At 39.9% G+C, this 17,727-nt stretch overlaps 1 protein-coding gene across 2 annotated transcripts in view; it reads right to left on the reverse strand.

Annotated features, from left to right (window-relative positions):
* Positions 1-2,170: 2,170 nt before the first annotated feature.
* Positions 2,171-17,727, reverse strand: part of LOC135465384 (cytosolic carboxypeptidase 1-like) — a 31,887-nt gene continuing 16,330 nt past the window's right edge. For both annotated transcript variants that reach the window (XM_064742605.1, XM_064742604.1), the window contains exons 14-25: positions 17,425-17,565; positions 16,742-16,823; positions 15,225-15,381; positions 14,775-15,007; positions 13,323-13,476; positions 11,938-12,009; positions 10,923-11,031; positions 9,608-9,737; positions 7,338-7,487; positions 6,685-6,861; positions 5,346-5,503; positions 2,171-4,471 (exon numbers count right to left, since the gene is read on the reverse strand). In XM_064742605.1, the coding sequence (XP_064598675.1) occupies positions 4,327-4,471; positions 5,346-5,503; positions 6,685-6,861; positions 7,338-7,487; positions 9,608-9,737; positions 10,923-11,031; positions 11,938-12,009; positions 13,323-13,476; positions 14,775-15,007; positions 15,225-15,381; positions 16,742-16,823; positions 17,425-17,565 (1,708 nt within the window). In that variant the 3' untranslated portion in view covers positions 2,171-4,326. The remainder of the gene's footprint in view (positions 4,472-5,345; positions 5,504-6,684; positions 6,862-7,337; positions 7,488-9,607; positions 9,738-10,922; positions 11,032-11,937; positions 12,010-13,322; positions 13,477-14,774; positions 15,008-15,224; positions 15,382-16,741; positions 16,824-17,424; positions 17,566-17,727) is intronic.

A 17,727-nucleotide genomic window follows, 5' to 3' on the forward strand; every position in this document is an offset into this window, starting at 1 on the left:
CAGCACTAAATAAAAAGAGCGTGGAAATCCGTCCTGCAACAAGGAGGCACATTACACATACATGCACCCTAATGATTCCTTCGTCGTCATATGACTGGAAAATTGTTGAGTACGACGTTAAACCCCAAGCACTCACTCATTCACTCTATGTCAGGGCGTCTGATATGAGCAGAGCGGCATGGAATCATACTTACTACGCATGTCGGCTTTCCAGATGATGGTTTTCTGATACACATATTTGCAACCACACATACATCATGTCACATTTCGGGCTTTATATAAGAGCGCAATTTTTTGCAGCATTGCAACAAAATATTTTCTTTCAACTTTGAACTTTCTGCTTAAGGGATTCAATCACCCCAGATCGTATGTGCCATTTGTCTTTTCTGCTCTCTTAACTTCTAGCCCATTCTCATTTCTGACGATACCTGTATTCTTTCAGTATACAAGTACCTTAAAAGCTAGTTACTGAAAAAGCCATAAGTGAAGAGTCTTTTGTGACGGAATCTTCCGATACGTGTGACTTCATCACGCTAGTTTGACATCTTTTTAAATATATTTTTTGCATCAAATTCTGGACATTGATTGAGCAGCACTTCTAAGTCTTTTGTCCAGGATGTTGTCTTACATGGATATTTTTAAAAGATCCACTTTTCGATTTGGAATCACCAAATTCGAACTTTAAAGAGGAGATCTTTTAGGTGTCATTTACCAAGGTTTGCATTTCGGTGCAGTGAAGTGTGCCCCGCTGAAGAGAGGAATACCTAGACTTGACACACCTTATATGTATGTATTTATTGTTATGGGCATATATTAGAGGTGACGTAACTGGATTAAAACAGGTGTGGTAGACAGAAATTTCCACCTGCGTGGACCAGGTCTAATAAATATTAATAATTATTGTATATTTCAGTGATTTAGGTAATATACCTTTCAATTCAGTCAATAATTTTTCACTGAAGTGATTTTGAATTTTGCGCTCCCATGTCAGCTATTCCGTGGAATTCATGAAAATCGTCACAATAAAAAATGCGATGCTATGTAAAGACGAACTAAACTTTCTGGTGCATGTACTTGCGTTCAATATCTGAAAGTAACAGAGGGTGGGATTGGTGGGTATTTGTTGAGTGGCGACTGTTTCAATGTCTGAATGGGTCAAACGCAGCAAAATAAAATGTCTTCCACAGGTCATTTTACATTCTACAGCATGTACTCGTTCAAATGGCCTTGGATTTGGACAGAACCTCCAATGTCTGAACTAGCCACAAAGCCTAATTGGGGGCACTGGGGCAACTATTTCAGAGCGTCTGGGGGTCTATGCAGCACATACAATCTGTGGCACGGATCATATTACATTCTTCAGCATGTACTCGTTCAGATAGCAATGAATTTAACCAATACCTCCAACGTTTAGGCGTCTGGAGGCCCTATTGGAGCGGTTAATTTGTCTGGCAAGCATGGCTTCGTTTTCATTTTGTATATGAGCTCTATATGAGAAGTGCTTCTGACTGGGTCAATCCCTGTTTGTTACACCCATTTTAGGGGGTGCCACCTAGCAGAAATCCATTTCTGGGTATTTCAAGCGGTTGCCGAAATAGCTCTGCACTCAAATATTTGTACCTTGTTCGTTTGAGCTCGGTTTACATGCTCACTTCCTTTCCCGTCGTACGTGGGAAGGTCTAACGGCAACCTCCGGATTGCCCTGGGTTTCCACAGGGCTCTGCCCAGTTTCCTGCCACCAAAATGCCGGCAGCGGTCGTATAAGTGAAAAATTCTTGAGTATGGCGAATAACCTGAATCGAATAAATAACTAACTAAAATGCTAAGGAGAAACCAAGGCACATGTACACGTATCGCACTGACAGAATTTCGTAGAAAGTGCATAGCAAGTGTGGACGTGCGTGGTCATAAACTACTTACAGGAGTACAAGGTCATTATTAAAATGTTAACTTGATGTTCTCTAGAACGAGAACTTTGCAGAACCAGAAAGGCTGTTGAAACCTTACACGTACACTATTTCAAAATAGCTACATTTCCAAATTTGCATTCAAAGTTGTCACGCAGACAATTTCCAGACACTTCACTGATTAAATCACTTCTAACCCTTGCCCATAAATCATCTGTCAGGTGTCTACGTGTTACCCATAAACTGTTCACTTAAATAAAGGTACTGGATATTAATATATCTACAGCTCAATCGGAATATCCCCTAACTGTTTTAACGATATAAGCTACTTTGTATATTTTAAGGACTCCCGCATATGCCCAAGGGTAACATTTAAACACTACAGAAAACTTACTCGCACGCATTTTTTTTTCAGTATTTACCGAACGTAATTAAGATGTTTTTAAAATAAAACAAGCTGGTTGTACAGGGCATTTACATGTTCTTTATAGTTTGACAAGACCACTAATGCCTGAAAATGTACATGGTGCATTCCACTGCTGGCTTCAAACCAGGGAGTGGGGGATCTTCCTACTTATCCTGTTTAAACTGGGAAGAACATCCGTTGCTCTTGCTTGGAATTAGTCTCAAAATTAAGCTGACAGGTCTGGTCAGTGTTAAAATGTGATGCATGTGGTGACAATAATCTGTCAATAATCTGAACTTCATTTTTCATTGGCAATAGGTAACAATCTGCTATTCACTATGATAAAAATGAAAGGCTTTGTATATACATGCATTTGAGATATGGCTGCACATCAACACACTCCTACATGTAAGCAAGTCAAAGAAATGATGGCTTGGAAAATGCATTCCTGTGTTCATATAAAATCCTTGTAGTTCCAATATAAAAAAAAATTGTATAATAACTGTTCTAGTCCTATCTGGGAAGAGCATTTAGCCTCCTCCTCATCTCTGTTCAGTCAGCTGTAGGACAGTTAAAAGATCACATCATCATCTCCCACATCAGGTGTACCTTCCTCCTCATCTATGTACAACATCAGTTGTAGGACAGCTAGAAAATCACGTCATCATCTCCCACATCAGGTGTGCCATTCTCATCTCTGTTCAGCCAGCTGTAGGACAGATAAAAGATCACATCATCATCTCCCACATCAGGTGTACCTTCCTCCTCATCTATGTACAACATCAGTTGTAGGACAGCTAAAAAATCACGTCATCATCTTCCACATCAGGTGTGCCCTCCTCATCTCTGTTCAGCCAGCTGTAGGACAGTTAAAAGATCACGTCATCATCTCCCTCATCATGTGTGCCCTCCTCATCTCTGTTCAGCCAGCTGTAGGACAGTTAGAAGATCAAGTCATCATCTCCCACATCAGGTGTGCCCACCTACTCATCTCTGTTCACAGTCAGCTGTAGGACAGTTAGAAGATCATGTCATCATCTCCCACATTGGGTGTACCCTACTACTCATCGCTGTTCACAGTCAGCTGTAGGACAGTTTGGAGATCAAGTCATTCTCTCCCTCATCAGGTGTGCCCTCCTCATCTCTGTTCAGTCAACTGTAGGAGAGTTAGAACTTCACGCCATCTTCTCCCTCATCAGGAGCACCTCCTTGTCATCTATGTACATGGTCACTTGTAGGGCAGCTAGAAGATCACATCATCATCTTCCTCATCAGGAGTAGCCTCCTCCTCATCTATGTCCATGGTCACTTGTTGGGCAGCTAGAAGATCATGTCATCATCTCCCTCATCAGGAGTAGCCTCCTCCTCATCTATCTACATGGTCACTTGTAGGGCAGCTAGAAGATCACATCATCATCTCCCTCATCAGGAGTAGCCTCCTCCTCATCTATCTACATGGTCACTTGTAGGGCAGCTAGAAGATCACATCATCATCTCCCTCATCAGGAGTAGCCTCCTCCTCATCTATGTACTTGGTCACTTGTTAGGCAGCTAGAAGATCACATCATCATCTCCCTCATCAGGAGTAGCCTCCTCCTCATCTATCTACATGGTCACTTGTAGGGCAGCTAGAAGATCACATCATCATCTCCCTCATCAGGAGTAGCCTCCTCCTCATCTATCTACATGGTCACTTGTAGGGCAGCTAGAAGATCACGTCATCATCTCCCTCATCAGGAGTAGCCTCCTCCTCATCTATCTACATGGTCACTTGTAGGGCAGCTAGAAGATCACATCATCATCTCCCTCATCAGGAGTAGCCTCCTCCTCATCTATCTACATGGTCACTTGTAGGGCAGCTAGAAGATCACGTCATCATCTCCCTCATCAGGAGTAGCCTCCTCCTCATCTATCTACATGGTCACTTGTAGGGCAGCTAGAAGATCACATCATCATCTCCCTCATCAGGAGTAGCCTCCTCCTCATCTATGTACTTGGTCATCTGTAGGGCAGCTAGAAGATCACATCATCATCTCCCTCATCAGGCATACCCTCCTCCTCATCTTGTTCAGAATCCTCACTATCCTCATCCTCGGAATCCTCTTCACTTTCACTCAGTCCATCTGCTCCGTCCTGAACACCTGGATACACAGAGGGACTGGAAACAAAAAGTTTTTCATTTTTCATTCATTTTCAAAAGTTTTTGACCTACTTCACACCCACTTCATTTACATTCAGAAACAGCCCTGACACTCCTTGATCTTCCCTTCAACCTGCCTTACACCAAACATTTCACCAGCTCTATAGATAGACTGAAACTCTATGACCTCTGCTATACCATGTCTATGACCTCTGCTATGCCATATCAAATATTTGGAAAGTCTTATATGGTCTCAACAGAAATTTCACAATATTTGCTGCATCTGTTCTACTATGGACAGGTTTAATTAAAACCAAAACACAAAGGATTATTTTGACAGCTTTGTATATACTGCTATTTATATCAAAGCTTTCTGTCGCAAATGCCGTCATCATCAGCTAAAATGCACGGTGAGATTCAGTTACCAGTTTCCTCCATGTACATGCAACACGTGACACTGCTCACTCATCAAGATGTGAACTGTACTGTCAACTATGTGTATAGGAAGCTGGTAACTGGGTGTTTTGTCTGACGATGGCAGCAGAACTTTGTGGCCGGAAGCTCATGAATACCAGTATGTACTAAACTGTCAAAATAGTCCTATATGTTTTGATTTAATGTACTGTTTCAGATAGTTTTTTAAGCTCTGTGATGGTTTAGTTTTATCTGAAACTCTTTAAAATACATATTTGCAAAATGAGCTCATATGTGAATGTTATGCATGATGTAAACCAGAACTCCATTAAACCTGCTATACTGACCCATTTATGATATTTTTACCTCATCTGGAAGGCCATACAGGAAACAATGTCATCTTTAGAAACACACCTATGATGTGGGTAATCTCCTTAGAAACAGGAGAGCTAGAAATCCCATGGTTCTAACAACGTACTTATCATATGTGGAACTTCCTGTGTCAGGAATGGCCAGCGGTGTTTGCTGTTCAGAGAAGGCAGACTCCATCACAGATCTGCTCCGGCCTAATCTAACTAGTCCATCACAAAACTTCCTGCCCATCTCCTCTAGCATGTTTGTACTGATGTGCAGGTCCTACAGAATCAAGGAATTCAAATATTGTCACATTATGTATAAAAACACAAGAGTTATTATGATTGAATGTATGATTGATTATGGCTTAATGCCTCATCAGCAATTTTTCAGCCATATCGTGGCGATTACGGTTGAACAAATGTTGGGTTTGGCATTATTTCACTCAAATCATTGCAAAAAGATTATAAGAATCAATATGCATCTCCCTCCATCTTGTACACTCACTTAAGTGATCACTCTCATTTCTGGGACAGAAATTTTCAGTGCATGACACTGTCATACTGTATGCATTGTTATGATGTTGGTCAGCTTTACAGATGAAGGAAACCAGAGTGCCCAGTTCAAATCACTGACCTTCATCTCGTGCCCGACAAACCTCCTGACTGAAAGAAAACTTTAAAACTGACGAGATGAGAAGCACTGTCCTCAGCTATTAACACATTTCTTACTGATAAGCAATGAGAATAATGTGTCAGTGTAGACACACATACATTTATAAACCAAGTCATATGGTCCTTATTTTCCAGTACAAACAATCCAATCAAAATATACTTTAAAATCAGAAACTTTCAACACGCTGTCAACAAAAGAAATTCAAGAACAATGGTTTTCATCCACTGAGGCACATGTAAAATAACCATGTTCTTTTCCCTTGATAGGTTAAGAGATATGGCCTTAACACAAATGGAGAAGAGAATTAGCCATACAGACAGACAGAGACAATCCATCACATCGACAGCCAGCCATACAGACGGACAGAGACAATCTGTCACACCAACAGCCAGCCATACAGACAGACAGAGACAATCCTTCACACCAACAGCCAGCCATACAGACGGACAGAGACAATCTGTCACATCGACAGCCAGCCATACAGACAGACAGAGACAATCCATCACATCGACAGCCAGCCATACAGACGGACAGAGACAATCTGTCACATCGACAGCCAGCCATACAGACAGACAGAGACAATCCATCACATCGACAGCCAGCCATACAGACGGACAGAGACAATCCTTCACATCGACAGCCAGCCATACAGACAGACAGAGACAATCTGTCACACCGACAGCCAGCCATACAGACGGATAGAGGAAAAGGGCAATGAAAACACACCTTAGCCCTAGTGAGATGGGGGAAGTTAACAATTAACAGCTCAGTAAACATGATGCCTCTACCTTATACTGTCCTTGGTCACAACCACAATAACTGCTCTCCATGGTGTAGCTTCTGACTACCCCAATCTGACGCCACACAACCACACGTGCCGTTGATTCTTTCCCCTTCTCAACCAGATAACTGGAGTTAGGAAGAGAAAATGCTGGTGCTATAGAATGGAGAATTCTGGGTAAAGTCTATGGAAAAAAGCAAAAATTGATATTTAAGTGTTTAATACATCTCATAGCTGTTTTTAAACCAAGTAATGCAGCTCACATTTTTTGACTCTCGTTGACAAGAAATGAAAAAACATTAATTACAACTTAAGTTTTATCCATCACATGTTTACTAATTAGAAGATCAGGTATTGTAAGTGTGGAATTATACAGTGGGCTTCATACATCGAAATAGGTTCACCATGCATACATGTATGTATTGCATGTTTCCTTGCATAAAGCAGGACAGTCTTCAATAAAAGAGACTAAGACTGTGCCAGACATTTTAGTGTGAGAGGGTAAGGGAAGACAGCCTCCTTGTTCAAAACTTTAACTTAATAAGTGACTGAGAAATTTGCCAGGGCAAATTTTATGAAGTATTCTTGTCAAGTGCAGATAAATGCCTAGATAATCACGTAAAAAGCCCATAAATGAAGTTGATCACAGCATGACATGACCTTGCATGAGGTTGAGTCTGATCGTGCCGAGGGAGAAGCAGAGGATGAGGCTGGGTTGTTCTGATCATCAGGGATCCAGGACTCCAGAGGATTACAGCCATACAGAAACACATTCTTTCTGCGAGAGTGGCCATGATAGTCACAGAACACCTGTCAAAATAACACACACCACTGTACTGACCATACCAAAGCCTCTGTCTTCAAAGACTAGCTGTCAACAAAAGAATGCAGCAATATGGAATTGAATAACATTACCATTATTATTCGAAGTGCTCACAAAAGCCATAAAAAAACTTAGAACTGGTGGCAAGGCTGCCAAAGAGTTTCCCTGTAGGAAGTGCATGGACACAAAACTTCAGCTCGATACATAAAGAACGAAACACAAATCGTAAATTTGGTCATTTATGGTAATTAATACGCATACAGATCAGCACCAATGGAACATCCTCTGTGTGCCACTGTGCTTCATGTTTATATGCATGTAAAACTTCAGGTCAATACAAATTGCTGTACTTTTTGAGATACCACCCATAACATCTTGTTTAAATTTGATTCTAATACACAATACACTACATCAGGAATTCAGTGATTTACAGTATTTAATATGCCCACCTAATCAATGATGGAATATTCCCCTATCTCAATAATGGTTGTACTTTTTAAGACACCAACCCTAACATTCTGTTTAACATTGCTTTTCCTTTCCCTTAACATTTTGTTTAACACTGATTTCAATCAATCAAGACAATACACTATAAAGTCAGAAATTCTGTAATTTATGGTATTTAATATGTACACACTGAATCAACAATTCAATATCCCCTTGAGCTATTGTGCTCCACATATGTGCAAACACCCTGGTTCAATACATGCAGAAGTTTTTGAGATACCACCCCTAACATTCTGTTTAACATTTATTCTTATACACAATACACTAAGTCGGGAGTTGGCAGAGCGTCCGCTTCGGGACCTGTAGATCCAGGATCAATCCTTGATCGAGTCACACCTAAGACTTTAAAAGAGGAAGTTGTAACTTCCTCGCTTGGCGTTCAGCATGAATGGGATAGTGCAACGACTGGTTGACCCATATCAGTATAATGGTTCGGGCGAGGAGGCTTACTTGCCTTCGGTAAGTCATCTCAGTGAAGCAGCACTAGATAAAAGAGCGGTGGAAATCCGTCCTGCTACAAGCAGGCACATTACACGTACATGCACCCTAAGGATTCCTTCGTCGTCATATGACTGAAAAATTGTTGAGTACGACGTTAAACCCCAAGCACTCACTCACTTACTAAGTCACGAATTCAGTAATTTATGGTATTTAAAATGTACACACTGAATCAACGATGGAATATCCCACTCCTGTTACTGTGCTCCACATACATGTATGTGAAAACTCTGAGCTCAGGACAAGTACTTTCTGAGATACCACCCCTAACATTTTGTTTAATATTGATTCTAATTAAGAAATAAAACGTACATGTAGTTTGCTGTAGTGAAATCACGTAGATAATGCATTGCAGACGAGAGTTGTCCACTCTTTGAAAACGAGGGGCCACAGGCCTCACAAGTTTTCAAACAGTGGTAACTCAGAGACAGTGGTCTGTGCTCCGCAGACTGAGTTCTGCATCACTGGAGATGTCTGCAATCATTGAGCACAAACTATGCGCTCCCATGTAATACAAGCAATCTACCTTTCTGGACAGGTTACGTTGAAAAACGCATCGTTGCCCATGTTGTGCTTATCCAGATATAGTACCTAGATGCTTGTTTGATGCCACCTCTTTATATCCCATACACTGGATTTTATTAGCGAAATGGAACCGTCCATTTGAGAACAATTTGACAGCACTTCGCTCACCACTGCTTTTAGTGTTTTTGGAGGTATGTTAGAATACACAACGCACTACGTCAGGAATTCAGTAATTTACAGTATTTAATATGTACACCTAATCAATGATGGAATATTCCCCTATCTCAATAATGGTTGTACTTTTTAAGATACCAACCCTAACATTCTGTTTAACATTGCTTTCCCTGTTAACTGACGCCTACGCGACACTCAGGGTACGACATAAGTACCAATAGCTAGCAATACCATACATGCTGAAGAAATACTTCAAAGATAAACTTTATTTGGATTTAAATGGTGAACACATCAACTGTTTCAAAACCATTATGTAAGGACATAGATTTAACATTCTTGGACAGGAAAATGCTCAACCTTAATCTTGCTAAAATCCAAAGAGCTTCAGTGGATACATACATACCAGTGGTACTCTATTAATCAGGGCCATGTAGAGCAGCAGGCCCTTTGTATGGAAGATGGTAGGGTGCAGCTTAGGACATGGAAACAACCATCGCCGGTTCAAATCCTCAGCAGTCAAAGAACAGCGGTGGCTACAAACAGAAGACAATCTATCAAGACTGTACAACACAGAGCAGCTGCTGGCTGTCTATCCTTGAAACAAGGCCTTGAACATGTTGAACAGAAGGCAAACGTGCACAACACTAAATCTTCATCCCTTCTATTAATCAAAGAGTTATCAGAGTGATGTCCATTAGCTTTAATAAGATGCACAACGCATGGAATCTATCACTGTGGAGTAAAATATGTTGCTCCAAAGTTTGATTGAGTTAGCCAGACAACAATACATATCAACAATCTTAAACTTTGTCTAACAGTATTTCGGGGTCCACACTAGTATCCTAGTGGGACACCTCTTGAAATCTTTCAGATTATAATCATTATTAATCAAAAGGTAGGAAAAACAAACTTTGGTGTCCTAATGAGGAACATATGAAGCAACTTTTGATGTTTTCTGCTGTTTTACCAGTCACTTGATTTAGCAGTCATTTTGAATTTTATTGATTAGCTAAAAACATCTTCATCTCCAAAACGGCTAAACCTGTTGAGATAAACTTTTCGTTTACACTTTTTAGGTGGATCACCCTACCCATATTGTCAAAAACTTTTGGCCTGGTATGCAAGTGAACTTGGCTCAAAAGGAGGTCAATTTTTAAAACTGCTTAAAATTATTAAACAAACACACTTTCATACTTTGTGTTGTTTTCATGTTCTGACCAAAAAAACAACAAAAATTTGACAAAACTTTCCTACGTGTATGTAAATAAAACTAGAGCTTTGCACCAGTTTGTATGAAACCACTGACTGCTGTTTACCGTGGGAATGGTCATCAGCCTAGCGACAATGTCTTCTTTCTGTCTTCTGCTCTGGGGCACCAACTTCACAACAATGTATTCTTGCTGTCTTTTATCCTCAGGTATCAGCAGAATATCAAAGGCACCTAATCTCTAACCTAATTCTAGTCTTCAGTATTTGGCCAATTGTAAATGATGCTTGGCAGTGTAGGGTTCAAATCCAGTACATTCCTTTACATTTTTTTGTGTTTGTTACCATTATCATGAACTTTTTACACATCAGGCTACCAGAAGTGGTAAAAGTCTAGTCAACAAGCAATGCTGTTGGATAACAGCTATAATTTCATTTTAAGATTGTTAATAGTAAACTATGTTTGTTCAGCATCCACATTTGACATAGTAATATAGTAGGAGATATCTCACCATCCATTGATAACACCATCAGGGTTTAACATTGGGACAATCTTGAATATGAACAAATCTCTGGCTGCTTTAGCCTGGGGTTTATCACTGAAGAGGTAATCAATGGTTCCTGGAATAGACAAGAACATCCTACAGGTTACCAGTCATTAACCTCTTACAGTTATTAGTACCATAGATAAATGTCCTACAGCTTACCAGTCATTAACCTCTTATAGTTAATGGTAACATAGATGAATGTCCTACAGCTTACCCGTCATTAACCTCTTATAATTAATGGTAACATAGATGAATGCCCTACAGCTTACCAGTCATTAACCTCTTATAATTAATGGTAATATAGATGAATGTCCTACAGCTTGCAAGTTATACCTCTTATAATTAATGGTAACATAGATGAATGTCCTACAGCTTACATGTATCAGTTATACCTCTTATAGTTCATGGTAACATAGATGAATGTCCTACAGATTACCAGTTATACCTCTTACAGTTAATGGTAACATGAGAGAATGTCCTACAGCTCTAATACAAATATACCTGAAGTCTTATAGTTTAATGGTAATGTTATGGAACATCATATAATTTATCAACTAAACCTCTTATAGTCTAAGGTAGAGAAACATCATACAGCTTGGCAGTGAATCTGTGAAATGTCCAAGTCAACAGATATGAACATCAAGTGTTGGAGAAATTGAATTTTATTTATTTCCTACATTTTAAAATCAGAATCAATATGTTCCTAGTTATCTTTCACACTAAACTAGCTTTCACATTTACATTTCCAGTGACAAGTAAAATACTGCTGTATAGCTGGAAATATTAGGCCAAATGTTAGTCTGGAGCTGTGGAATGATGAGATATGATACAGATTACAAGTATGTGTGCTTCTTGAACATTTTAGCAGGACATCATCACATCAATAGTCTGGAGATGTATATCTAATGTGTTCATGATGTTGACTTTATCTAGAGAAATACAAAGCTTATATAAAACCGATTCATTTTAATCAACAGACCTTTCATAACCCAGCTGGAGTTACTTTCTCCTGGGTGAACACGAGACGACAAAAATACAAATGGGCGCTGTCCTGAAAAACACAAAGAATCAAACATGTATATATACACAATTATCAAATGTTAAATTGGTGTTGAATGCTGATTGACTGACTGACTGACTGATTGATTACTGCTGAACACTCTAATATCATTTCCCTCGTGCGAGTATTGCCATTGTCTTGGTTGGACAATGTATTCATTCACTTGATGGTGTTAAAGGCCACGCAAAAGAATATTTCCCTTATAAGACAGCAGTCAATTTCATACATTGTAGTGGAAAAAGCAGGAGTGTCCAGAGTAAGTGATCAACATTTGGAAAGTAACAGACCTGATTTCCCACATGTAACACAGAGATTTCACCCACGGAGCAAGCTCAGTGCAAATACATGTACCACACTGGTAGCAGACAAGTGATCTTTTGTAACTTTATTATTTGCATGTATTTAATGACCACTTATAAAGCAGTTCTACACACTTAGTTGAAAACTTGTTGCCATATAAGCTGGCAGAACAGTAGAGGAGGAAGAATCTCAAGGGTTCACGTCAGAGGCTGGGATTGAACCAACACCTTGTGTGTCTTAGTCACCGATAGACAATCGTCTTACCCACCACACCATAACATATCACAAGACAATCTGCTCAAGAATAATTCATTGACACCATGTAGGATTTAGGCTGTCAACCAAAATGGATTTATTTATTATTTATTTGACTGGTGTTTTACGCCGTACTCAAGAATATTTCACTTATACAACGGCGGCCAGCATTATGGTGGGAGAAAACCGGGCAGAGCCCGGGGGAAACCCATGACCATCCACAGGTTGCTGACAGACCTTCCAACTTACGACCGGAGAGGAAGCTGGACTTGAACTCACAGCGACCGCATTGGTGAGAGGCTCCTCGGTCATTATGCTGCGCTCAACTAAAATGGACATTCCAAGGCAAATTTCAAAATATCACAACATTCAAAACATCACAAACCATCAAAGATCTAAGAAAGTATATAAGTTAAGAAATTAGGACAGATTCATACAAAGAGAGGTAGTCTACAGTTTTCAATGATAAAGTACTGGAGTCATACTGAAAGATAGAAAGACGCAAATGAAACTTTAGGAATTGCTAGCTACATGGACATATACCTGACAAACCTTCTGACTTTAAATTGTCACTTTTAAATCTAACCAGTGAAAGCTACATGTAGACATGACAGCCATTATTGGCGCAGGTCAACAGATCAGCCGATTGTATGTATGTTCTGTGTCAGGGGTAAGGTGTGTACTGAAGAATTAATATCCTTCCCATTTAACCTGTTTCTTTTTGCCCTCATGTATGTCAGATGACTTACTGAATTCCTCAATGCCTTCTCTGTCCCAGCTGTGTGGAAGAGAGGTAATAGTTAAGACTGGCACTGGGTTTCCACCAATGGTCTCACACAGTGTCTCTCTGTGATAGTATATCTGGTTCTTGTCATACATGGATTCCCATCTGGCTATATGGGTCTGAAAACAGAGAATATAAAGTCAACATTGGTTGCTCAACCTATAAAAATTCATGGAAAAGAAAGACAGGATGCAGTATAAGGCAGGACAATTTATTTATTTATTTTATTTGATTGGTGTTTTACGCCGTACTCAAGAATATCTCACTTATATGACGGCGGCCAGCATTATGGTGGGAGGAAACTGGGCACAGCCTGGGGGACCATCCGCAGGTTGCTGGCAGACCTTCTCACGTACGGCCAGAGAGGAAGCCAGCATGAGCTGGACTTGAACTCACAGCGACCACATTGGTGAGAGACTCCTGGGTCATTATGCTGCGCTAACGGGCTAACTGACTGAGCCAAAGAGGCCCCTGGATGCAGCATAGGACAGAATGCATTATAAGACAGGATGTAGTATAGGACAGGATGGAGTATAGGACAGGATGCAGTATAAGACAGGATGCAGCACAAGACAGGATGCAGCACAAGACAGGATGCAGCACAAGACAGGTTGTAGAAGACAGGATGCCGTATAAGACAGGATGCAGTATAAGACAGGAAACAGCATAGGACTGGATGCAGTATAAGACAGGAAGCAGTATAAGACAGGAAGCAGCATAAGACAGGATGCAGCATAGAACACGATCCAGTATAAGACAGAATAAAGCATAAGACAGGATGCAGTATAGGACAGGATGTAGCACAAGACTGGATGCAGTATAAGACAGGATGCAGTATAGGACAGGATGCAGTATAAGACAGGATGCAGTATAAGACAGGAGGCAGAATAAGACAATGCAGTATAAGACAGGATGCAGTATAAAGCAGGTTGCAGTATAAAGCAGGAAACAGCATAAGACAGGATGCAGCATAAAACAGGATGCAGTATAAGACAGGTTGCAGCAAAAGACAGGATGCAGTATAGGACAGGATACAGTATAAGACAGGATGCAGCATAAGACAGGATGCAGTATAGGACAGGATGCAGTATAAGACAGGATGCAGTATAGGACAGGATGCAGTATAAGACAGGATGCAGTATAAGACAGTGCTGCCATGTGCTTCTGCCAGTGACACCCTACATGTATACCCCCGTTACCCTGATAAAGAACCAATTCACAGCAAAAATGAAAGGCCATAAATGTCAGTGTGTGAAATCCAAACTGCCAAGGTGAATTACAGATTTAAGCACATCTGATACACAGTTTTCGAGATTTTTTGAGTTCTGAAAATGTGTGTATTGTACATGTGTGTATGTGTGCACAAACAAAACTGTGCCTACATTTGCAAGTTACATGAGTTATAATATAAACTTACCTTTAGTGATGTGTACGTGTAGGGATAATGATACGCCAGGTAACAGACATCATAGTCGTGCTCAAAGGTGATGGTGAACGTGGCTGTGTAGTAAGCTTTGCCCTTCAACCCGCCTGTGGCTGAGGAGCTTCGCACAAAGTGATTTCTGTAGTAGCAGATCTCAGAGCCCTTCCTGACCCAGTGTGGCCGGCCTGCAACAGCCTCAGTGACTGAGTACACCAGTGGCTTCATACCTGCAGCACAACATTACAACCTCTGTATTTCACCTTAAGTTTGGTATCTAAAAATCCCCTTTCAAAGCCAGGGGGTGGGGGGGGGGGGGGGGTGAAATCAATCTGAATGCAAAATGTGTCACTTGCAAAAAGCAACAGTTTAGGTGAACTAGAGATAATAATATCTCTTGACGGTAAACTTAATATTGTCACTGGACATGAGTTATGATATACTCACCAAAGTTGAACTGGCTGTTGAGCTTCTCACAGTTAATGATGTTAAATCTGTACGGAACTCCAGCCACCATGTTACTGACTTCAAAGTAAAACCATTGATGATGGTGATTGGTGTTCGGGTCAGGGTTGAGTATCAGGTCATATTCTGACTCCCGTACCTACAAAACAAATACAGCTCAGGATAGTCATACTCAGACTAACACACTACAAATCAAATACAGCTCTGGATACTGTCATACTGGGACTAACAAACTACAAATCAAATACAGCTCAGGATAGTCATACTCTGACTAACACACTATAGATCAAATACTGCTCTGGATACAATCATACTCTGACTTACACACTACAAATCAAATACAGCTCAGGATGGTCATACTCTGACTAACAAACTACAAATCAAATACAGCTCAGAATAGTCATACTCTGACTAACACACTACAAATCAACTACAGCTCTGGATACAGTCATACTCTGACTAACACACTACAAATCACATACAGCTCAGGATAGTCATACTCTGACTAACACACTACAGATCAAATACTGCTCTGGATACAGTCATACTCTGACTAACACACTACAAATCACATACACCTCAGGATAGTCATACTCAGACTAACACACTACAAATCAAATGCAGCTCAGGATAGTCATACTCAGACTAAAACCCTACAAATCAAATACAGCTCTGGATACAGTCATACTCTGACTAACACACTACAAATCACATACAGCTCAGGATAGTCATACTCAGACTAACACACTACAAATCAAATACAGCTCAGGATAGTCATACTTAGACTAAAACACTACAAATCAAAAACAGCTCTGGATACAGTCATACTCAGACTATCACACTACAAATCAAACCAGCTCTGATTACAGTCATACTCAGACTAACACACTACAAAACAAATACAGCTCAGGATAGTCATACTCAGACTATCACACTACAAATCAAACCAGCTCTGATTACAGTCATACTCGGACTAACACACTACAAAACAAATACAGCTCAGGATAGTCATACTCAGACTATCACACTACAAATCAAACCAGCTCTGATTACAGTCATACTCGGACTAACACACTACAAAACAAATACAGTCCTGGATATAGTCATACTCAGACTAACACACTACAAATCAAATACAGCTCTGGATACAGTCATACTCAGACTAACACATTACAAAACAAAAACAGCTCTGGATACTGTCATACTCAGACTAACGCACCACAAAACAAATGCAGTTGAAGATACTGTTATATTAACACACTACAAAAAAAATTTAGCTCAAGATTTTGTCATAACAAACACATATTCAGAATATCTGACTTGTATACCAGTACCATGTAATTAAATAATTACACTGGTCTCGGACACCTAGACCTTCACATGAAGCGAAGATCAGGTCATACTCAGATCCACAAACATTACTTGGCTGAAAAGTCAACTGCTGGTCATGTTCCACATAACATTAAAACAGTTTACCTGAGTGTCTGGAAATGCATTACCTGTATAACTTTTCTTAGATTACCACACTCAAACTGAGAGTTAAAGCAGAGAGAGGATGAGTCATTTGCTGGTTTTCCAATTCTGAAAATATAATCAACAAAACAAATGAATATGTATCTATGAAACAAGAAACAAGAACCAAGGAATACAGTATATGAAACAAGAATAAAGAAATATAAACAAGAACGAAGGAAAACACATATGTGAAGGAAGCACAAAGGAATACATGTATGTCACAGAAGACCAACGGAACACATGAATGTGAAACAAGGACAAACGAAAACATTTGCATGAAACAAAAATGGAGGAATACATGCATGTGGAACAAAACTGAAGGAATTTGTCGATGTGAAACAATAGTGAAGGAATGAATTTATGCGAAACAAGAACAAAGGAATACATGTATGTGAACAAAATAATACAGCAAAACTATCTAAAAGGGTGATTAAAGAAGTTCCGTGAATGATTACAAGAGAAATCTGGTTGGACAACAAAGGGTATATACAGGTACAAGATAATATCAATATGTAAATGAGTAGTCTGGAGAAAAAATAAACAAGTTTATGGACTGAGGGATAAAACATGATATCCAGCAATGAAACAACCCTCAAAACTTATTTAGGGCCTAGGGGTCAGATCTAAGGCTAGTTATCTATGAGAAGTAAAATGTAGATTAGCTGACCTGTCTTCATCATCATTAGACAGGTAGGAATTAGCAGTAGACTCAGAGGGTACGTTGAGAAGCTCATCCAAGTCATACACCACTTTGTCCAACAGGCTGCTAGCATGGATCATCCTGTCTATATCCTCAAATATCTTCTTTCTGTAAATCATAAGCATGATCAATAAAAACAGCTCACAAGAGTATATAGTAACATATACCTTAAAATATTCACAGCTTCACCCTACACACATCTACAGGCCAATGCAAATAGTGACCTGCAACATCACAGGTTACATTTTCTTCCCATTATTTAAGTTTAAA

Source organism: Liolophura sinensis, chromosome 5, assembly GCF_032854445.1.
Source record: "Liolophura sinensis isolate JHLJ2023 chromosome 5, CUHK_Ljap_v2, whole genome shotgun sequence".
Lineage (NCBI taxonomy): Eukaryota > Metazoa > Mollusca > Polyplacophora > Chitonida > Chitonidae > Liolophura > Liolophura sinensis.